This window comes from Aquila chrysaetos (assembly GCF_900496995.4).
Source record: "Aquila chrysaetos chrysaetos chromosome W unlocalized genomic scaffold, bAquChr1.4 W_unloc_3, whole genome shotgun sequence".
NCBI lineage: Eukaryota > Metazoa > Chordata > Aves > Accipitriformes > Accipitridae > Aquila > Aquila chrysaetos.
In genome coordinates this window covers 258,731-282,386 of record NW_024470323.1, presented here as the reverse complement: position 1 = coordinate 282,386, position 23,656 = coordinate 258,731, and the positions used below count along the sequence as shown (strand labels likewise).

The 23,656-nt window shown below is 45.4% G+C and overlaps 1 protein-coding gene across 1 annotated transcript; it reads left to right on the top strand.

Moving 5' to 3' along the window:
* The first annotated feature begins 6,164 nt into the window (after nt 1-6,164).
* LOC121232995 lies at nt 6,165-7,442 on the top strand. The gene has a single exon (XM_041121544.1). It carries the CDS (start codon nt 6,165-6,167, stop codon nt 7,320-7,322), a length of 1,158 nt encoding a protein of 385 aa, XP_040977478.1. The 3' UTR covers nt 7,323-7,442.
* Nucleotides 7,443-23,656: the final 16,214 nt, after the last annotated feature.

Sequence of the window (23,656 nt, the reverse complement as noted above, 5' to 3'; positions counted from 1 at the left end):
AGGTAGATAACATCCACAGCCTTTCCCTCATCCACTAGGCGGGTCACCTGGTCATAGAAGGAGATCAGGTTGGTCAAGCAGCACCTGCCTTTCGTAAACCCATGCTGACTGGGCCCGATCCCCTGCTTGTCCTGGACTTGCCATGTGAGTGCTCTCAAGACAAACTGTTCCATAAGCTTCCCCGGTACCAAGGTCAGGCTGACAGGCCTGTAGTTCCCCGGATCCTCCCTCCGACCCTTCTTGTAAATGGGAGTCACATTGGCAAGCCTCCAGTCCTCTGGGACCTCCCCTGTTGACCAGGATTGCTGATAAATGATGGAGAGTGGCTTGGCAAGCACCTCCGCCAGTGCCCTCAGTACTCTTGGATGGATCCCATCAGGTCCCATAGATTTGTGAGTGTCCAGATGGCGTAGTAGGTCACTATTTCCTCCTGGATTAAGGGGGGGTATATTCTGCTCTTCATCTTCGCCTTCCAGCTCAGGGGGCAGAGTACCCTGAGGATAACTGGTCTCCCTATTAAAGACTGAGGCAAAGAAGGCATTAAGTACCTCAGCCTTTTTCTCATCTCTGGTGGCAACGTTCCCTTCTGTATCCATTAAAGGACAGATATTGTCCTTGGGATTCTTTTTACTGTTAACATATTTGTAAAAATATTTTTTGTTGTCCCTTACAATAGTGGCCAGATTGAGTTCTAGCTGAGCTTTTGCCTTTCTAATTTCCTCTCTGTATGATCTAACAAGATCCCTGTACTCCTCCCAAGTTGCCCGCCCTTTCTTCCAAAGATGATAAACTCTCCTTTTTTTCTTGACTCCTAGCAAAAGCTCCCCGTTCAGCCAGGCCAGTCATCTTCCTTGGCAGTTCGACTTGCGGCACATGGGAATAGCCTGGTCCTGAGCCATTAAGATTTCCTTCTTAAAGAATGTCCATCCATTCTGGACCCTTTTGCCCTTCAGGACCATCTCCCAAGGGACTCTCTCAACCAGTGTCCTGAACAGGCCAAAGTTTGCCCTCTGGAAGTCCATAGTGGTGGTTTTGCTAACCCCCTTCCTTGCCTCACCAAGAATTGAGAACTCTATCATTTCATGGTCTCTAAGCCCAAGACGGCCTCCGACCATCACACCTCCCACCAATCCTTCCCTGTTTGTAAACAACAGATCTAGCAAGGCTTCTCCCCTGGTTGGCTCACCTACCAGCTGTGTCAGGAAGTTATCTTCCACACACTCCAGGAACCTCCTAGATTGTTTACTCTCTGCCATGTTGTATTTCCAGCAGACGTCCGGAAAGTTGAAGTCCCCCACGAGGACAAGGGCACACGATTCTGAGACTACTGCCAGCTGCTTGTAGAACGATTCATCTGTCTCTTCAACCTGGTCGGGTGGTCTATAACAGACTCCCAGCACAATATCTGCCCTATTGGCCTTCCCTCTCATCCTCACCCATAAGCACTCCACCTTGTCATCAGAATGGTGTAGCTCTGTACAGTCAAAACACACCCTAACATAGAGAGCCACCCCACCACCTCTTCTACCTTGCCTATCCCTTCTGAAGAGCTTATAGCCATCCATTGCAGCACTCCAGTCATGGGAGTCGTCCCACCATGTTTCCGTGATGGCGACTAAGTCATATCTATCCTGCTGCACAATGGCTTCCAGCTCCTCCTGTTTATTGCCCATGCTGCGTGCTTTGGCATAGATGCATTTGAGCTGGCCTATTGTCACGGTCCACTCAGTGGACTCGTGATGGTTCGTTTGCTACGATCTCGAAAGTGCAAAATTAAGGTGACCAACACCAAAGGGGATAGCAGTAATCACACAGTAAAACTTTATTGTATTGCCTGTGAAGAGGCACGCGATAGTTAGAGATGGGTGAAAGAAAGGAGAAAAGTAAAGTAAAGTTTAGAGAGAGGAGAAAGAGAGGTTATAGCTACCACCGCTGATCTCAAGATGTCCTAACGGTCCCAGGTCCAGCTAATGCTGCGTCATCGATCGTCGTGGTCCTTGGTGGGGAAGCTTCCAATTCCCATTGTTCAGAAGTCATCTTTTATGCTTAGCAACACACCTTGCTCCACCTCTGCCTCAGGAGTCTCCGCCCTTCTCAGAATACAAATATCATATCTCCGCCCTTCTCGAGCGAGGCTATCACGCAGGCGCAGGGTCAGTGTCTGAGGCGTGGTAAGTCTTGGAGGCGGGTAGCCTTCGACCAGGAGGTGTGTTTTGGTATTATAATGAAGCAAAGTTCGTCTAGAGTTCATGATTTCTTCATCGATGTTATGGCAACGGTTGCAATCCATCCTTTTTGACAGTAGCTATGCGGTTATCTCTAACGGCTCTAGCCAGGTACCTTCCAGGAGCCTTGTACCGCACATTCTGTCCTTGGGATTGGCCGCTGCGCTCCAAACAGGCCGTTGTCAGGTAATGTACTGTTCATGTTCCTGATGACAATGTTGAGACAATGCTGATTTTCTGACCGACTCTTACACCTATGTCGCGTCCCAAAGTTGGAGCGACTCAGGTTCGTGGATTTCCTTTGTCAGAATTAAGGTGAAACGACACCAGGGGAGTTCAAACAACAATCAACATTTATTCAACCTAGATAACCTTGCCCAAGTACAAGTGAACTTATCAATATGAACCTTGCAACATGTCGTTAAGCCGCTGTTTGAGAAGAGAAGGGAGGTGTAGAAAAAGAAATGGAAAAAGGAACATGAAATGTATCAGAAGGAGAGCCCTCCCGTTGAGTCACGAGGTTCAGAGAAGACCCCCTTGCTTTCTGGACTCCTTCTCAAAGAGGAGCCCAGGGGCGGCTAGATCCACTCCTAGTCTCAGACTTGGTCAACGGTTTATGTTTAAAAGGATGAGGTGTTGGGACTGTGGAAAAGAGAGAAGGAAAAGAGGGAGAGAGAGAAAGAGAGAAAGAAAGAAAGAGAGAAAGAAAGAAAGAAAGAAAGAAAGAAAGAGAGAAGGGTTTCACCAGTCCTGGGTCCAGCGTTGGTCCAGCCAACGTAGAGGTCCAGTTCCGGAGGGCGCGCGCTGAGAACTCGTTCTCCCTTCTTTTATAGCGTGTTAGTCGATGGTCTCGACATGCGCAGTCCCATTCCCGGGGTTCTCTGGAATCGGTCGGAGAGCTTTGGGGGGGGTTCATCGCAGAGTTGCCTCTCTTTTCCTGCTGGCATGACCGCTTAAGATAGAAGCACAGTCCCATCCTCCGTGGGGCCTCCTCCTCCAGGCGCATATGCTGTGCTCCTTCTCCTGGTCACTTAAGATAAGGAATTGCGGCTTTGGAGAAGCGCGGTCCCACCCTCCGGGGGGCCCTCTCCTCCGGCCACGTTGTCCTGTTCACAAAACTCCAGCGTTTTTACAGAGGCCGTTTTCTCCACCAAAGTTCTTTAACGAATGTTTGAGACATTGACTATAATTTGTCAGACCGTCACAGCCTATCGAATCCACCCCTAACATTGGCATGCTGCCCCCAGGCTCATCTCTGGTGCACCTAGTTTTATCCCCTTCCCCCTTCAAACCTAGTTTAAAGCCCTCTCTATGAGCCCCACCATCTCATGAGCGAGAATCCTTTTCCCCCTTTGAGATAGCTGGATACCATGTGTCGCTAGCAAGCCTGGTGCCGTGTAAACCTCCCCATGATCAATTTTTTTCCACCGCTGATCTGGATGCCTGGAAAGAGGTAGCTAAGGGATATCGAGATGTCCTCATTAAAGTGGCAAAGCGATTTGAATTAATAGTAAGAAATCAGGATCCCGATTGGTCAGATGTAGATTTAATTTTAGGAGAAATGACAGAAACAGAAAAACAAATGGTATTAAAAACCGCTCGAACCCACGTACAGGCCCAGATCACCGGAGGAACTTTACAGGGGAATGTAGACGACCACATCCCCCTGACTGACCCACACTGGGATCCCAATGATGCTCGAGATTACAGAATGCTAAGACAATATCGAGATTGGATTAAGTTGGGACTAGAGAATGCGATTCCAAAGGCTGTAAACTGGTCCGCATTATATGCTGTCAAACAGGGGCCAAAAGAAACCCCTACTGAATTTCTAGATCAAATAAGAAATGCCATGAGAAAATACACTACCCTAGATCCTTCTTCAGATGTGGGACAGCAACAGCTTGTCTCTTTGTTTCTGGGACAGTCATCTACAGATATAAGGAGAAAGTTACAGAAGTTAAAAGGGCCTGATATAAGGGACTTAGAGAAGTTGCTTGAAGAAGCGTGGAGAATTTTTAGAAATCGAGAGGATACAGATAAACGAAAATTAACAAAAGTAATGGCGACAGCGACGGTGGCAGCTTTGGAACGGAAAGGAATGGTAAATGGAGGAGGATTTAGAGGACGTGGGAGAGGAAGGCCCTTTGGGAATAGAAGAGGGATAGAACGGGTATTGGGAAGAAACCAGTGTGCGTATTGTCGGGAGGAAGGACATTGGAAAAATGAATGCCCGAAACATAAGGGAGTACAACAGGCTGTGATAGCGGAAGCGGAGGCCGACTGACGGGGACCTGGGGCATCTACCCTAGCGGATCCACTGGTTAAAATTAAGCTAGGGAAATCGGGGAAAGAAGTAGAATTTTTGGTGGATACGGGAGCCTCTTTCTCTGTTTTAAATCAAGAATTGATACCTGTAAGTAAAGACTTTGTAAATGTAAAAGGAGCTACTGGCCAACAGGAAAAAGTGTTCTTTTTAAAACCCCTCAAATTCAAGTTAGGGAAGCAAATTGGGATACATTGATTTTTGTATTTGCCAAATTCTCCCAAACCACTATTGGGTCGGGATTTATTAGAACAATTAGGAGTGGTGATAACTTTTAAACATGGGACTATGGAATTAAAAGTAAAGGAAAATCAATTAATTGAGATTTTAAGTCTAGCCCTAATGTACCCTGGGAAGTCTGCCGCAACGACCCCCGAAACTGAAGAAATTATTAATCAGGTATATCCAGGAGTATGGGCCGCAGGGACTCCCGGGAGGGCGAAAAATGCCATTCCTTTAGTCATAGAGCTCAAGGAAGGAACCAGTCCGGTATGACAAAAGCAATATCCTTTGAAACTAGAAGACCAAAAAGGGATAGAAAGCCCAATTAATAATTTTTTACAGCATGGACTGTTAGTGGAATGTGAATCAGAATATAATACTCCCATATTACCGGTAAAGAAACCGGATGGAACTTATCAGGTAGTACAGGATTTAAGAGGAGTGAATAAAATCATTAAAGATTTACACCCTGTGGTAGCCAACTTATACTTTACTCACTAAATTACGAAGTAATCAGGTATGGTTTACAGTATTAGACTTAAAAGATGCATTCTTCTGTTTGCCTTTGGCCAAAGAAAGTCAAAATTTGTTTGCATTTGAATGGGAAAGTCCTACTACTGGTAGGAAAACCCAACTTACCTGGACAGTGTTACCCCAAGGTTTTAAGAACAGTCCAACAATTTCTGGAAACCAATTAGCACGGGAGCTTGAAACATGGGACCCTCCCTGCAGAGATGGAACCCTTTTGCAATATGTGGATGACTTACTAATAGCAACTGAAACGAAACCTGATTGTATACAATGGACTGTAAGTTTGTTGAATTTTTTGGGATTAAATGGATATCGAGTTTCTCAACAGAAGGCTCAGATGGTGCAGAAACAGGTAACCTACCTCGGGTACAAGCTATCTGGAGGATAACAAGAATTAGGAACAGACCGAAAAGAAGCCATCTGCAGAACTCCTCTCCCTCAGACAATAAAAGAATCATAGAATCATAGAATCATAGAATCATTTAGGTTGGAAAAGACCTTCAAGATCATCGAGTCCAACCATCAACCATGCCCACTAAACCATGTCCTGAAGTACCCCGTCCACTCGCTTTTTGAATACCTCCAGGGACGGTGACTCAACCGCTTCCCTGGGCAGCCTATTCCAATGTTTGACAACCCTCTCAGTAAAAAAATTTTTCCTAATATCTAACCTAAATCTCCCTTGCCTCAACTTGAGGCCATTTCCTCTTGTCCTAAAACTCAGGACATTCTTGGGAAGGATAGGTTGGTGCCGATTATGGATTTATAATTATGGAGTAATAGCAAAGCCTTTATATGAACTTTTAAAAAACAATCCTACTCAATTGACTTGGTCCCAAGAGGCTCAAAATGCATTCGAAATGCTTAAAAAGGAACTAATGAGAGCCCCAGCTTTGGGCCTACCTGATGTTACTAAACCATTCTGGCTGTTTTCTCATGAGAAGCAAGGCATAGCTCTAGGAGTCTTAGCCCAACAGCTAGGACCTTACAAAAGAGCTGTGGCCTATTTTTCTAAACAGCTTGATGAAGTAAGTAAAGGATGGCCAGGATGCTTACAAGCCGTGGCAGCCGTAGTGCTAAACATCCAAGAGGCTTGGAAATTCACTTTGGGCCAAAAGATCACAGTACTGGTCTCACATACAGTATCAGCAGTACTGGAACAGAAGGGAAATCATTGGCTTTCCCCGTCCCGATTTTTACAATACCAGGCTATTCTGGTTGAACCGGACGATGTTAATATTGAAGTGACTAATGTTACGAACCCAGCTTCTTCCCTCAGTGGGGTGACATCTGAACCGTTGACACATGATTGCTTAGAAACCACAGAAACGGTGTACTCTAGCAGACCAGATTTGAAAGAAGAACCCCTGGAGGATGCACAGGACTCCTGGTTCACGGATGGAAGCAGCTTCGTCCGACAAGGTATCCGAAAGGCCGGGTATGCGGTGACAACAGCAAGTAAGGTAATTGAGTCCCAATCGTTACCTGCTGGAACATCAGCTCAAAAGGCTGAGATTATTGCCCTGATTAGGGCCCTGGAATTGGCAAAAGGAAAGAAGATAAATATATGGACAGATTCCAAATATGCCTTTGGAATTGTCCACGCTCATGGAGCAATTTGGAAGGAACGAGGACTGCTAACTGCACAAGGAAAACAGATCAAACATGCTGAGGAAATACTTCATCTACTAAAGGCAATTCAATTGCCAACCAAAGTTGCCATTATGCACTGTCGAGGACACCTGAAAGGTAACACTGACCAGGAAAAAGGTAATAGATTGGCTGATTATGAGGCTAAACAGGCAGCAGAAAGAACGCAAAAGAACTTAACATTAATTCCGGATAACAGAGGTAAGAATTGGGATGAACAGGAAAGTATTGAGTATTCTAGAACCGATAAAGATCTAATAAAAGAAATGGGAGGACGGATTCCCTCCAAAGGATGGGCCCACCTGAGTGATGGCAGAATTATAGTTCCTGCTAAACAGGTATGGGGAATTGTCAGAGGAGCACAATAGGACACATTGGGGGGCAGACTCCTTGTACAAATATTTAAATCAGAAATTAATAGGGAAAAATTTATATACTACAATCCGACAGGTGACTCAGCAATGTGAGGTATGTTTGAGAAATAACCCCAACACAGGTAACAGGGTGCAATTAGGGAACATTGGGAAAGGAAACATACCAGGGGACCACTGGCAAATTGATTTTTCTGAACTTCCAAGAAAAGGGGGATACAGATACTTATTGGTACTTACAGACACCTTTTCCGGATGGCCAGAAGCATTTCCTTGTAGAACAAACAAAGCAAAAGAAGTAACTAAGGTATTATTAAATGAGATAATACCCCGATTTGGAGTACCTATGGTCATCTCGTCAGATAGGGGTACTCGTTTTTGTGCGCAAGTAGTGCAACAGGTCAGCAAACTATTGGGAATTGATTGGCAGTTACATACACCCTACAGGCCACAAGCCAGTGGGCAGGTGGAAAAAATGAATCATATAATAAAACAACAGATAGCCAAAATATGTCAAGAAGCAAACCTATATTGGTATCAGGCACTACCTATTGCACTGCTTAGGATACGTGTGAAACCTAGAGCCAGGGAAAATCTGAGCCCTTTTGAAATATTGTATGGGAGACCATACCAGGCTAAATATCAAGGGGAGGATTTGAGTCAATTGGGAAATTCTTATTTACAGAATTATGTTATCTCTTTGGGAAAGCAATTAGAGAAAATTAATAAGAATGTTTTGGGAACCAGAGCTAAGGGGTTGGATCACCCGATTCACCCATTCAGCCCTGGAGATTGGGTTTATATTAAGAATTTTTCAGGTGATCCACTAGAGGAGAAGTGGAATGGACCTTACCAGGTGTTGCTGACCACTTTCACTGCAACCAAGATAAAGGAACAACCAGCTTGGATTCACTATTCCAGAGTGAAGAAGGCCCCAGATAAGCAATGGACTTCTGAACCTTTGGGACCTCTGAAATTAAAACTACAAAGACATTAATATGGGAAAAGAAAATGAACTCATAAGCATTTTAATTATAATATCTACCATAGGCATTGTTGCTGCTTGGAATGACAATATTCACTATCAGGTAATTCAGACACTAGTCAACGCTACTAGGGCAAAAGATTGTTGGATTTGCACAGCATTACCTAGAGGCTCTAAACTGCCACTATATGGGATAGCCAGTACGAATTGGACTCGAAATGTGTTTTGGAATTTTAATTATTCTTGTAAATATGGCCAAGAGAACAATACTTCCAAAGGACCACAATTTGACCTAGTCACTCTAACAAATAATACTTTGTTCTGTCAAAAGGACCCGCAAAATAGATCTGCAGACTTAGGATGTAGATATATAACAGGAATAGGATGTAGTTGGAATTATTCAGCAACTACCACATACGGTGGGACTGTTTGGAGCCAAGGCTCAAAAAGAAATTGTGGTTCTGGTCCTGGTTTGGAAATATATCAACATGGTCTGAAAATGACCAAGGGGTCTTGTAGATTGCCCTATCGATGGTGGTGGTTATGTGGAGATGGATATGCGTAAAAGACACTACCTAAAGAATGGTATGGCGTGTGTACAGCAGGACATCTAACCACCCAGGATACTCTACATAACCACTCCCAGATACCCCAGGATTTGTGAGGAGCTTATTACTAAAAGTACAAAAAAGAACCTCAAATCCTTTGATAGAACGACCCTCATGATTTCATAGTTTTGTAAGGTGGTTATTCCCCATGCTAGGGATCAGTGAGTTGGAAAAAGCAATTGTAAACATCTCTGCTACCTTAGATGAAATATTTAACGCCTCTACGAATGCTATTGCTAATATGCAAGTCAAAATCGCTTCCCTATCACAAGTAGTGGTACAGAATAGAATGGCCCTAGACATATTAACTGCAGAAGCGGGAGGAGTGTGCACGGTAATTAATCAGAGCTGTTGCAGCTATATTAATTGAGAAGGGCAGATTGAAAAGGACTTGCACAAAATATGGGAAAAGACTAGGATTTTCCACGAAATTATTAAGGACAATACGGAATGGGGCTTTACAGATTTATGGGATAAACTGACTTCTTGGCTTCCTAATTTTGGATGGTTAAAACAACTATTTATCCGATTAATTACTCTGACGATTTTAGGAATATTTGTGTGTGTGCTTTTCAAATATTTTCTTTGGTGTTGCCAGAATTCAGCTGAAACGTATAGTGACTGGAAAAGAAATAAGATTAGACATCAGGTAGAAACAGGAAAATATTTTGCTCGGACTCTTGAAAAGGATGGAATGTTATAGAATATTGCAAAAGAATTTGCAATGACAAAGAAAAAGGGGGGATTGAAGTGAAAGCTTGATGGAAATTTACTAGCCAAAACTTTTTAACAAGCAGCAGCAATGAACTATGTAACAGTGGTATTGTGAATCGTACATGTAAGCATACGGTAATCTTTTAATGTAACTTATCTTCGGGAATGGAATGCAAGGACACTATGAGATAAAGAGGCACAGGATGCCTCAAGACTGCAGAACCGACTGAAACTAGCTCTGTGGTTTTGTCAGCAAGAACACGGGAGTAAAAGCTATAGTTCACCAAGGGGACATGGTGATGAAGAGGAGTGGATGAAGTAAACGACCACCAGATGTCTCTGAAGCCCACCCAAAGACTATAATGCGCATGTGGGAATGGATAGTTTCCTATGATAATGAGTTATCAGGAAAATCATGAATATGTTAATCACTTTATGAATATGTATGTATAACTTGCATATAAGTTGTATAACTGACCTGGCACAGCGCGCATATTAGGAGGAGCGATCCTTTGTGCGCCCAGCGCTGCAATAAAGAATACCTACTTAATAGTCATCCTGACTACTGAGTCCTGATTTCAGCTTTTCACGGCATCAGGTGCAGGCAGCATGTGAACTTCTCCAGCAAGGTCTTGGGATCTCTCTATCCACCCCGTAGCTGCAAACACAGTATTTTCCATGAGCACTGTGAAGATTGGAGCGAAGGACAAATTTGTTAGACCAAGAGTTGTATAATCAGTTTTATATGTTTATAAAAATATAACTTTTTGAACAAGTTACAGAATGTGACATAATACAAAAGCTTAAAAACTCTAGTTCCTAACCTTGTTTGTTGGACTAGATATACACAATGAGAATGTCATCCAGACAGCACAAGAAACTTAGATACATTTATTCCTGCTCTATCTAAACACAGTTTTCAAACACAGTTCTTAAATCTTTCTGACAACGAACAGTTTTGCAGGGAACAGTCAGTTCCTTTTTCCTTCTCTTTAGTCTCTTTAGATCCATATATCACGCACATCGTGTCGTGGTTTAACCCCAGCCAGCAACTAAGCACCACGCAGCCGCTCACTCACTCCCCCCCCCACCCAGTGGGATGGGGGAGAAAATCGGGAAAAAAAGAAGCAAAACCCACGGGTTGAGATAAGAACGGTTTAATAGAACAGAAAAGAAGAAACTAATAATGATAACGATAACACTAATAAAATGACAACAGCAATAATGAAAGGATTGGAATGTACAAATGATGCACAGTGCAATTGCTCACCACCCACCGACCGGCACCCAGCTAGTCCCCGAGCGGCGATTCCCTGCCCCCCACTTCCCAGTTCCTCTACTAGATGGGACGTCACATGGTATGGAATACCCTGTTGGCCACTTTGGGTCAGCTGCCCTGGCTGTGTCCTGTGCCAACTTCTTGTGCCCCTCCAGCTTTCTCGCTGGCTGGGCATGAGAAGCTGAAAAATCCTTGACTTTAGACTAAACACTACTAGCAACAACTGAAAACATCAGTGTTATCAACATTCTTCACATACTGAACTCAAAACATAGCACCGTACCAGCTACTAGGAAGACACTTAACTCTATCCCAGCTGAAACTAGGACAGTATCAACCCCCTTATTCTATACCATTGACGTCATGCTCAGTTCCCATACCTTTAGTTACATCCTGGTCAATCATCATCACCTTTTCCATCCCTTTGAGACATATGAACAATGAGATATATATATATATATATATACACACATACACAGAGACATCATTCCTTTAGTTTATTGGTTATGTTCATTAAATGTTCGTTGAGTTCATTTAGTTCCTGACTCTGGGCTCCATCTGTCATACCAGTCTTTCTGGGCAGGAGGGATGGTGCAAAGTCCTCTCAATCGGTAGAGCAGAATTGGGCTTCAGTGCAGTGTGACGAGCAGTTGACATTGGACGCAGCAGGAGGATGGTGTGCACCGTTGGATTGTTGCATGCTGGAGTCAGTTCTGGTTCCATCACTACTGCGCTTCGCTCAGTTTTATCACAGTTCTTTCTTGCTTGATCTAAGTGATTCTTACTGTAGTACTATGGATATAGCATTATAACAATTATAGTAATGATAACATACAGTGGCAGGGTTATATAGCAACTAATATCATACAGGTTAATTCTGGCTATTCTCACCTAAAATTAAATCCCCTTGAGGCACACATCGGACTTCCCCATCTTTTCGCATCACCCACCAAGTGCACCCAGGCCCTTGAGCAAAAGCAATCCCACGAATGGGTTTACCTTTGCCTGAGGCAGCAGTAACCCAGACTGTCTTCCCTAACATATTTTTTGTGTGCACTACAGGGACTTTATCCCCTTCTACAGTACGTAAAAATTCTGACTGGGCAGGGCCACCCCGATTGGCAGATCCTCTGGTGTTGACTAACCAGGTGGCTTTTGCTAAATGTATATCCCAATGTTTGAAAGTTCCACCCCCCATTGCTCTCAATGTAGTCTTTAACAGTCCATTGTATTGCTCAATTTTCCCAGAGGCTGGTGCATGATAGGGGATATGATACACCCACTCAATGCCATGCTCATTGGCCCAGGTGTCTATGAGGTTGTTTCGGAAATGAGTCCCGTTGTCTGACTCAATTCTTTCTGGGGTGCCATGTCGCCACAAGACCTGCTTTTCAAGGCCCAGGATAGTGTTCCGGGCGGTGGCATGGGGTACAGAATATGTTTCCAGCCACCCGGTGGTTGCTTCCACCATTGTAAGCACATAGCGCTTGCCTTGGCGAGTTTGTGGGAGTGTGATATAGTCAATCTGCCAGGCTTCCCCATATTTATATTTCAGCCATCGCCCTCCATACCACAGGGGCTTTAACCGCTTGGCTTGCTTAATTGCAGCACATGTTTCACATTCATGGATAACCTGTGCAATAGTGTCCATGGTCAAGTCCACCCCTCGGTCACAAGCCCATCTATATGTTGCATCTCTTCCCTGATGGCCTGAAGTATCATGGGCCCGCTGAGCCATAAATAGCTCACCCTTATGTTGCCAGTCCAGGTCCACCTGAGCCACTTCAATCTTGGCAGCCTGATCCACCTGTTGGTTATTTTGATGTTCTTCAGTGGCCCGACTCTTGGGTACGTGAGCATCTACATGACGTACTTTTACAACCAGATTCTCTAGCCGGGACGCAATATCTTGCCACAGTGCGGCAGCCCAAATGGGTTTACCTCTGCGCTGCCAGTTGCTCTCATTCCGTTGCTGTAACCACCCCCACAGGGCATTTGCCACCATCCATGAGTCAGTATAGAGATAGAGCACTGGCGGCTTCTCTCTTTCAGCAATGTCTAACGCTAGCTGGATGGCTTTCACCTCTGCAAACTGACTCGATTCACCTTCTCCTTCAGCAGTTTCTGCAACTTGTCGTGTAGGACTCCATACAGCAGCCTTCCACCTCCGATGCTTTCCCACAATGCGACAGGATCCGTCAGTGAACAGGGCATATTGCCTCTCATTTTCTGGCAGTTTATTATACAGCGGGGCTTCTTCAGCACGCGTCACCTCCTCCTCTGGTGACATTCCAAAATCTTTGCCTTCTGGCCAGTCCGTGATCACTTCCACAATTCCTGGGCGACTGGGGTTTCCTATGCGAGCCCGTTGTGTGATCAGTGCAATCCACTTACTCCACGTGGCATCAGTCGCGTGATGTGTAGAGGAGACCCTCCCTTTGAACATCCAGCCCAGCACTGGCAGTCGGGGTGCCAAGAGGAGCTGTGTTTCAGTACCAACCACTTCTGAGGCAGCTCGAACTCCTTCATATGCTGCCAATATCTCTTTTTCAGTTGGAGTATAGCGAGCCTCGGATCCTCTGTATCCCCGAATCCAAAATCTCAGGGGTCGACCTCGGGTCTCCCCGGGTGCTTTCTGCCAGAGGCTCCAGGTAGGGCCATTCTCCCCGGCTGCAGCATAGAGCACATTTTTAACATCTTGTCCTGCCCAGACTGACCCAAGGGCTACTGCATGAACAATCTCCCGTTTAACTTGTTCAAAGGCTTGCTGTTGCTCAGGGCCCCATTTAAAATCATTCTTCTTCCGGGTCACTTGATAGAGAGGGCTTACAATCAGACTGTAATTTGGAATATGCATTCTCCAAAAACCCACAACACCTAAGAAAGCCTGTGTTTCCTTTTTATTAGTTGGTGGGGACATAGCTGCTATTTTGTTGATCACATCCATGGGGATCTGATGACGTCCATCTTGCCATTTTATTCCTAAAAACTGGATCTCCTGTGCAGGTCCCTTGACCTTACTTTCTTTTATGGCAAAACTGGCTTTCAGAAGGATTTGGATTATTTTCTTCCCTTTCTCAAAGACTTCTTCTGCCGTGTTGCCCCATACAATGATGTCATCAATGTACTGCAGGTGTTCCAGAGCTTCACCTTTTTCCAGTGCAGTGTGGATCAGTCCATGGCAAATGGTGGGGCTGTTTTTCCACCCCTGGGGCAATCGATTCCAAGTGTACTGGACGCCCCTCCAAGTAAAGGCAAATTGTGGACAACACTCTGCTGCCAGAGGGATTGAGAAAAATGCATTAGCAATGTCAATTGTAGCATACCACTTGGCTGCCTTTGACTCTAGTTCGTATTGAAGTTCTAGCATATCTGGAACGGCAGCACTCAGCGGTGGCATGACTTCATTCAGGCCACGATAGTCTACTGTTAGTCTCCATTCCCCATTAGACTTTCGCACTGGCCATATGGGATTATTAAAGGGTGAGCGAGTTTTGCTGATCACTCCTTGGCTCTCCAGTTGGCGAATCAACTTGTGGATGGGAATCAGAGAGTCTCGGTTGGTGCGATATTGCTGCCGGTGCACCGTCGTGGTAGCAATTGGCACTTGTTGTTCTTCAACCCTCAGCAACCCCACAATCGAAGGGTCTTGAGAGAGACCAGGCAGGGTAGACAGCTGTTCAGTGCCCTCCGTCTCCAAGGCAGCTATACCAAAAGCCCATCGATACCCCTTTGGGTCCTTAAAATACCCTCTCCTGAGATAGTCTATGCCAAGGATACACGGAGCCTCCAGACCAGTCACAATGGGGTGTTTCTGCCATTCATTCCCAGTTAGGCTTACTTCAGCCTCCAATACAGTTAACTCTTGGGATCCCCCTGTCACACCAGAAATACAAATGGGTTCTGCCCCTTTATAACTTGGTGGCATTAGGGTGCACTGTGCGCCGGTGTCTACTAGAGCCTTATACTCCTGTGGGTCTAACGTGCCAGGCCATCGAATCCACACAGTCCAATAGACCCGGTTATCCCTTTCCTCCACCTGGCTGAAGGCAGGGCCCCTCTAATTCTGGTCAGAGTGTCCGGTATTCACTTCTCGTAAAATTGGCTCAGAAGTCCCTTCAAGAGGATCAGAAATAAGATCAGCCCTTCTACTCTGTTTGGAAACTGGAGCGGCATTTTTCCTGGTAGAATCCCCTTTTGTGGTAGTTTTACCTCGCAGCTCACGTACCCGTGCATCTAGGACCGAGGTAGGTTTTCCATCCCATTTCCTCATGTCCTCTCCATGATCACATAGGTAAAACCACAGGGCACCTTGCCATGTGTACCTTCTATATTCTCTCTCTTGGGCAGAGGAGCGCTCACTCCTAATAGCTGAGACATTGGTCCTCACAGGTGGGCAATAGGACATATCCTCTTTGAATTGCTGGAAATCCTCGCACAGCTTCTCCACAGCCAAAATGCAGGCTTGTAGGGAGGAGGAGAGATTTTCTTCGTACTGACGGAGTTGGCGAGCCACTTCATCCACTGTCAGTGCCTCTTCGTCTTTCCAGGTCATTATTGCCAGGGAGTTGGCATAGGACGATGGTGCGCTCCGTACAAACTCCCGCCACATGGGTCATGTGCATTGGACTTCGTCTGGATCTTTGGGTAATTGTGGGTTGTCTGGGTCATGACGAATCGTCTCTAGCACAGCTAATTCCCTCAGATATTGGATACCTTTTTCCATGGTGGTCCACTTGCTTGACTGACATAGAACATCTTCCTTAAAGGGGTACCTTTCCTTCACACTTGACAGGAGTCGCCTCCAGAGGCTGATGGCTTGTGTTCCTCTTCCAATTGCCTTGTCAATGCCACCTTCCCTGGCAAGCGATCCCAGCTGCTTGGCTTCCCTACCTTCTAATTCCAAGCTATTAGCCCCATTGTCCCAGCATCGGAGGAGCCAGGTGATAATATGCTCACCTATACGGCGGCTGAAATCTTTTCGCATATCCCGCAGCTCACTCAAGGATAGGGATCGGGTGATTACCTCTGGTTCTGCCTCTTCCTCCTGTTCCCGTGATGACCCTGGTTCACCTTCATCCTTTGCTAAGCGAGCTGATTTTTTTGCATATTTCTTTTTCTGTATGGGGGCAACTGATACTGGTGCAGGTTGATCCACTGGTTCAGTTGCAGTATCGCTCGCCGGGTTTTGGATAACCGCAGCGTCTGTCGCCAAGGTTTGGGTAGCAGCGTCTGTCGCCAAGGTTTGGGTAGCAGCAGTGCCCATCGCTGGGGCTGGAGGGACCGCAGTGCCCATTGCCAAGGTTTGGGTAGCTGCTGTGCTCGTTGCCGCGGCTGGAGGGGCTGCAGTGCCTGTTGCTGAGGTTTGGGTAGCCACAGTTCTCGTTGCCGGGGCTGGAGGGGCCGCGGTGCCCATTGCTGGGATTTGGGTGACCGCAGTGCTCATCGTTTTGTTGTTAGGTCCAGAGACCTTCTCTTCCCCTTGAGGGTGCTGAGTTGTGTCGAACAGGGCTCAATAGGCATGGGCCAGGCCCCAGTACGTTGCAGTGATTTGTATCTCTCTGGAGCTGCCGGGGTGACAGCATACCTTTTCCAAATATTTTACTAGTTCTTCTGGATTCTGCACTTGTTCAGGGGTGAATTTCCAAAACACTGGAGGTACCCACTTCTCTAGGTACTTGCCCATACTACCCCACACACCCTGCCACTCATAATTATCCAGCCTCGGGGCAGACCTCTGGGTGATCTTCTTAAATAGTTGTTTAACCTTAAACAAGAGCTGAACCACATTCAGGAGCATGCTAATTCCCAGCAGTAGGGCTAGGACCGTGCTGGTCTCAACATCCCAAGAGTATTCAAATTTTTCAAAATTCTCAAACACCATTGTAACTGGACTGAAGGAGAAAGGAGAGGGGAAGAAAGGTACCCCACCCATAGACTGGTTTTCCAAGGAGGAAAGGTAAATGGTATAATTATTAATAGTTTCCCACAGATGGCTCCCGCAGTATAAAGGTGACAGTGCTGAGTGCAAATACCGGATTAATCCCACAACCGATGACTTTATCATACCATAAACCAGTGTTATACAATACATCAAAGCGAAAACCTTAATCCACCTCCCACGGATGATAAGCAGCAGAAGAGGGACTACATACAGCAAGCGAGGTGATACATAACAGAACTTTAAAAACCAGAGCAACAACTCTAAGAACACATAAATCAACATAATGACCAGTGACTATTAGACCAATATAATGAATGCTTATAAAAAATTTGTTTTAACGAGCTCTGGTCAGGTTTGTCGTTATCTCAACCCTTCGGGCCCCACGTTGGGTGCCAAAATGGACTGTCGTGGTTTAACCCCAGCCAGCAACTAAGCACCATGCAGCCACTCACTCACTCCCCCCCACCCAGTGGGATGGGGGAGAAAATCGGGAAAAAGAAGCAAAACCCACGGGTTGAGATAAGAACAGTTTAATAGAACAGAAAAGAAGAGACGAATAATGATAATGATAACACTAATAAAATGACAACAGCAATAATGAAAGGATTGGAATGTACAAATGATGCGCAGCGCAATTGCTCACCACCCGCCGACCGGCACCCGGCTAGTCCCCGAGCGGCGATTCCCCGCCCCCACTTCCCAGTTCCTATACTAGATGGGACGTCACATGGTATGGAATACCCCGTTGGGCAGTTTGGGTCAGCTGCCCTGGCTGTGTCCTGTGCCAACTTCTTGTGCCCCTCCAGCTTTCTCGCTGGCTGGGCGTGAGAAGCTGAAGAATCCTTGACATTAGTCTAAACACTACTAGCAACAACTGAAAACATGAGTGTTATCAACATTCTTCACATACTGAGCTCAAAACATAGCACCGTACCAGCTACTAGGAAGACAGTTAACTCTATCCCAGCTGAAACTAGGACAATTCCCCATTCTAGCGCGTTTATACCTTTACCAGAATTTAGTTGCGGAATTTTAAGACTCACCAGTCGGGGCCTCCCATTCCACAAAGTTCCCAGGTGAACTCACCCGATGCCGGCAACTGGAAGTCTATAGACAAGAGGATCTGGCGGCAGTCACCTAGTGTCCCATCTCGGGTGCCAAAACTGCTGTAGGAATTATGCAGCCGCCACCTAGATCATGGTAGGAATTACGTGGACGCCACCTCAACAGGGCTCGTCCCTAGGTTCCATTTTAATAAAAGAATCGGAGTTCCTTCTTCTACTATGTTTAATATGCAATAGTAGTTACTGCTCGAGCTGGGTGCCTCCGAAGAGGGACCCCGCCTGTCGATTGTTACCGGATTTTATAGTCTCTATAGGTCGCTTCATTTCCTGATGGCACTTCTGCTCATCCAATCCTGTTCGCAGAGTCTGGGGTCTTCTCTTCTGATTTGCTCTCGCAGCCTCCAGGCACCCTTTTTGTCTGTGTCTCGAGACATTTCCTTATTTTTTTGTTACAGAATATCCTGTAGTTAAAGTTTTACTTATACTTCCTCACCTACTGGTTACATTTCCACAGATAGAAACAAAGGTTAAAGTACAATTCATGCGGCCTAAGGCTTCATTTACTTTAGTCACTAGTGCTAAGCTCTGGCACAAATTAGTCTCTCACTGCAACTGGAACAGGTTACTCAGGGAGGTTGTGGAGTGTCCCTCCTTGGAGATATTCAAAAGCCATCAGAACATGGTCCTGGGCAACTGGCTCTAGTTGGCTCTGCTTGAGCAGGGGGGTTGGACAAGATGACCTTGTTACAGAGGCATGTACAATCAAATTCAACAGGTGTTAAAAGTCAGATTTATTCCTCAGTAAAAAGTTAGTTAGAACTCCGATAACATTAGTGAACTGTTCTATTAAACTGTTCTTATCTCAACCCGTGGGTTTTGCTTCTTTTTCCCAATTTTCTCCCCCATCCCACTGGGTGGGGGGGGGAGTGAGTGAGCGGCTGTGTGGTGCTTAGTTGCTGGCTGGGGTTAAACCACGACAGGAATATACCCAGCATAGAGAAGGGGGCGCCCTTGGTCAAGGTACTAGAGAATTGGAGAAAGATAGATGGAGTTGCAGGTTTATTGAAAAAATGAGCAGTCGTTTTGTGTCAGGAAGACTGGCCAGCACTTACAGGGGTGGGGGGATGGCCCTGCAAAGGATCCTTTGAATTAAAGAAATTGGCTACGCTCTGGAAAATTTTGGAGGATGAAAAACCTCAGCAAATGGATTATTGGTTTGTGTGGGCATATAACTGCCATAAAGAGGACGGTCGAAAAGGAGTACGAAAACCTTGAGGAGGAACTTTAGCTGCAGCAGTTGTGAGTAATTTAACCGAGGCACCTGCAGAGACAGTCTCTGCGCCACCCTATACTCCTCCTTCTGTATCACTTGTTGATTCCCCCCCCCCAATTGCCTCTGCTGTCCCCACTGCTTCTGCTGGGCTTTACTCTATGGTTTCTAATGTTATACCTAATCCTCTTGCAATGCAGCCAGTAGCGGGGGGGGTGGAATGTTCCTCCCCCACCTCTAGCATTACATGTATACACCTATCACCCCTGGAACCGCGGGGATTTGGTTATGTGGGGAAATCAAATGCCCAGGTTAAGGGAAGATGTGGTTCAGTGTCCATCATTATTTTGCAATATTTGTTCGGGATATAATCCATCCTGGGCCAATGTTAACCTGTTATTGAGAGAGTTATTCCATCCAGATGGGAGAGAAGATAATTGAAAAGGATGCGGAATTATCCCTACAGGTAACGGGAAATGAGACTGCCTGACTTCAGGTTGATCCTAATTGGGATTATAATAATCAAACAGATAGAGATAATTGCCAAACAGTGGTTAGAAATCTGATAGATGCGATTAGAGCTTGTGGGGAGATAAGAGTAAATTGGACTAAAGTACAGGAATGTAGACAGAGGCCAGAGGAACACTCCAGCGACTACTGGAGATGATTGTGACAGGCCTTGTTGACTCTCCAGAATTTTAATAATGAATTGGCAGCAAGTGTGTTTGTGGATCAAGCTGCAGCAGATATAAGGAAGTATTTCAAAGAACATATGCTTGGTTTGCAAGGAGAGACATTACAAAATTCTTAAGCGTGGCTGTGTTTGTATACGACAGTCGAGAAGAAAAACAGAGAATGGAACTGGCAAAGTGAAGGAGAAAGGAAAAGGAACGTGAAGCGAGTCTCTTGACAGCAGCGTTAACACAAGGCTTGCAGTTGAGAGGGAAGGGAAGAGGATTTTCCCCTTCCCAAGGAAAGGGTAGAGGAAGAAGTGGAATAGGTCAAGGATACGGAGGAGCAGGTAAATTTGGAGATGACTGGGTAAACAGATGTAATCATTGTGGGGAAAGTGGTCATTGGAAGAGAGAATGCCTGCTCCAACCCAGAGGACCCTAAAGGGGATTGAATTCAGAATTCTTAGGACCGAGATTGGAGGGCGGTAACTCGGGACAACAATGACAGGGGGAAGGGGACTTAGAAGACTCTGTAGAAGTTGAGATTTACGGGATGTGGAAAACTAAATTAGACCATAGAGGACACATAATTGGGAAAATAGGAAACAAAGAAATTGAATTCCTAGTCGACACAGGAGTGACACTGTCCCTTCTAAATTTTATACCGAAAGACTCCATGTCTCAAGATAGAGTAACGATTCAAGGAGCGACCGGGAAAGGGGAACATGCCCTCAGTAAACCATTATTGCTATCGATAGGTAACAAGGGAATTTGGGGAAGATTTGTAATAGCTGAAGAGTCACCAGCTTGTTTACTGGGGAGAGATTTATTACAAGCTTTAGATGTGCAATTGCATCTGTCCCCTAGGGGTACTGATTTGATAATTGCAGGGTTATGTGTTGTATCTGATGCGGGAGAGTCAGAGTTGAAAATACTGGAGGGATTGAAGGACGTGCCCCAGGAATTGTGGAGTAAATCAGGAACAGATGTAGGATTATTAAAATCAGCACAGCCAGTCCACATAAAAACAGAGGGAGGATCACCTCCTGTGGTAAAGCAATACCCAGTCCTCTGGGAAGCAGAAAAGAGTATTCAAAAACAAATCGATCAATATCTTGTTAAGGGTATTTTAAGAGAATGTGAGGCTTTGTATAATACATCGATTTTGCCAATAAAGAAAAAATAGGTTAGATAAGGATGGAGATCCAGAATTAAGGTTTGTTCAAGATCTGAGAGCTATTAATCAGTATGTGATTGTTCCACATCCAGTGGTACCGGATCCCTCCACTGCGCTCCTATAGATACCATACTGAGCTAAATACTTTACTGTGATTGATGTGACTGCTGCATTTTTCAGCATCCCAACAGATGAAGAGAGTCAATCGTTGTTTCCCTTCACTTGGAAAGGACAGCAGTTAACATGGACTCGCATTCCACAGGGATTTACTGGGTCTCCCACTATATTTTCCCAGACATTGAAAGAAGATTTAAAGGATATTGAGTTACCTGGTGGATCAGTTTTAGTGCAATATGTAGATGATTTACTAATAGCTAGTTAAAATTATGACTATTTGAAAGACACTATATAACTATGTACCATGTTAACAACCAAGAGGCATTGTGCATCTCCAGACAAGCTACAGCTGTGTCAAAAGGAAGTAAGATATTGTTACGGAGGCACACACAATCATATCCAACAGGTGTTAAAAATCAGATTTATTCTTCAGTAAAAAGTTAGTTAGAACTCCGATAACATTAGTGAACCCCAGGCTCAATGATGTAAGGGGAATTAGTACTACACAGCCAACTTAAGAATCCTTAAGATTCAAAAGTGATGACTCAAAATGCGCATATCACTCACCTAAAGATGAGGGCTCTCTCCCTTGAGGAGTTACCTTGGGCGGTGCCCCGACCCAAGGGGGAGTCCCCAACTGCAGACCTGCTGCTCCGAGGAGGACTGATTCCAACATGTCCTCCGGCGGGGTCCCGTTTATACCCTTCTCGAATCTGATCTGTGGTCATTTAATCCCTATTGGCCAAGAAGGTCACCTCAGTGTACCTGGCACGTCTCGATTGGTCTGTTCAACTTTCAACCTGCGGCCTCTAGGGTTTGGGGTTTTTTTTTTTTCTCTTCTCCCTGCCTGGAGAAGTTTCGTTTCCTGCTGGGGGGAGTGTACTGCCACACAATCCACCCCATGACAACAGTCACTATTCGACTGGTTTCCTTGGAGCGGAAGTACAGTCACCTGTTGCCTCCAAAGTTAAAAGGGAGCGCAGTCTGATAAATTTGACGCTCATTGTGGGCCATCATTCCATTCTGGTCTAGAATTAAAGTGGAATATCTGACACAGGAATATCCAGCGCACGAACAGGTTTTAAGGGAGTATACTTAACCGTTAGTACAGACTTCACTGCCGCGCATTTGATACAACTTATTGCGATACAGATGACAGTAATCATAACTACAAGCATTATTAAAGATTAGAGAAGGCTGGTCATCCACCCCATCAAAGAAAATCCGAACATATCAAAACCTTTCCCAGCCAGTTGGTCCCTGGTGCAGAAGCAATTGCCTCTAGGTCTCTTGCCATTTTCTTTTGTTGATTTGACCTTGAAGCTGCATTGACACATTTGGAGTGAACACAGTAGTCATCCATCAACAGGTTCAAAACTTCACATGCACCCTTCTCTTTCATTAGCATCAAATCCAATACGGCTCAATTTTGGATGGTCATTTTACCGGTATGTTATAACTGATTGTTCAAGAGTCCCCAAACTGTCACATGTAACGTTGGCTAAGGTTGATAGTTGTAAACTCAGTTCTAGAATGCTCTATTGGTGTTCCCTTGGGTACCATATGCAGTCGCCCCCATGGAATTTCAGGGCATAATGTAGTACCATTCCAACTCCACCCCATGATCCCATGGGTTAGTTGGAGGATATAGTCACATCTGGTGTTTCATACTGAACTAGCATTTACTGCACCTGGTGACCAACTATAAACAACATGAGTATAACCTCCTCCCCATCCAATCTGAACCTCCAACTATAATTGATACATTGCTCTCATGTGAGCTCAAGAGCTCGCGATATATTAATGTCCATCATTTTTGCCACGACATTATCATCCAGATCTTCACCATCCACGCTTGCCACCATCATCACTGCCAGTAGAAGCACTGGAATAGCTCGTTTCTTCATTGTCCTGTAAGAAAGCACAAACTAGGCCTCGGTCTTAAAACCGGGTCACAGGGTTAGAAGTCTGGGATTATCCACCAGGCACTGATGCGGTGAGTCTTTCCGCTCCCATCTAAGGCTTCCCAGGCATACAAGCCTCTGGGTTTTGCTAGGGTCATAGGAACAATGCCAATGGAGGGCAGTTTCACCATGACAGGTTGGCCCGCGTATGTCTCCAGTGGGAATTGGTGTCTCTGATAAGCCTTAAGCTCGTCTTTCAGAGTGTTAAGGGCTTCCGTATGTTGCAAAGTCCAATCCCATTTCCTATTCTTTCAGAGCAAGTCATAGAGAGGGCAGGCAATCACTGAAAACCCTGGTATATGTTTTCTCCGGTAGCCCAAAGTACCTAACAGCTATTGTAATTCCATTTTATTGCCTGGAGTCTGTCCCTTTTCAATAGCTGATAGAGTGTCATCAGGTACCGCAACTGCTCCAGCTAGCCACCATGCCCCCAGGAATTTAATTTCTCGTCTAGGACCTTGACATTTAGAAGATGGCACATCCAGCCCATTCTTGACTAACAGATTCCAGATGGCCTCAGCCATGTGCCCTACCT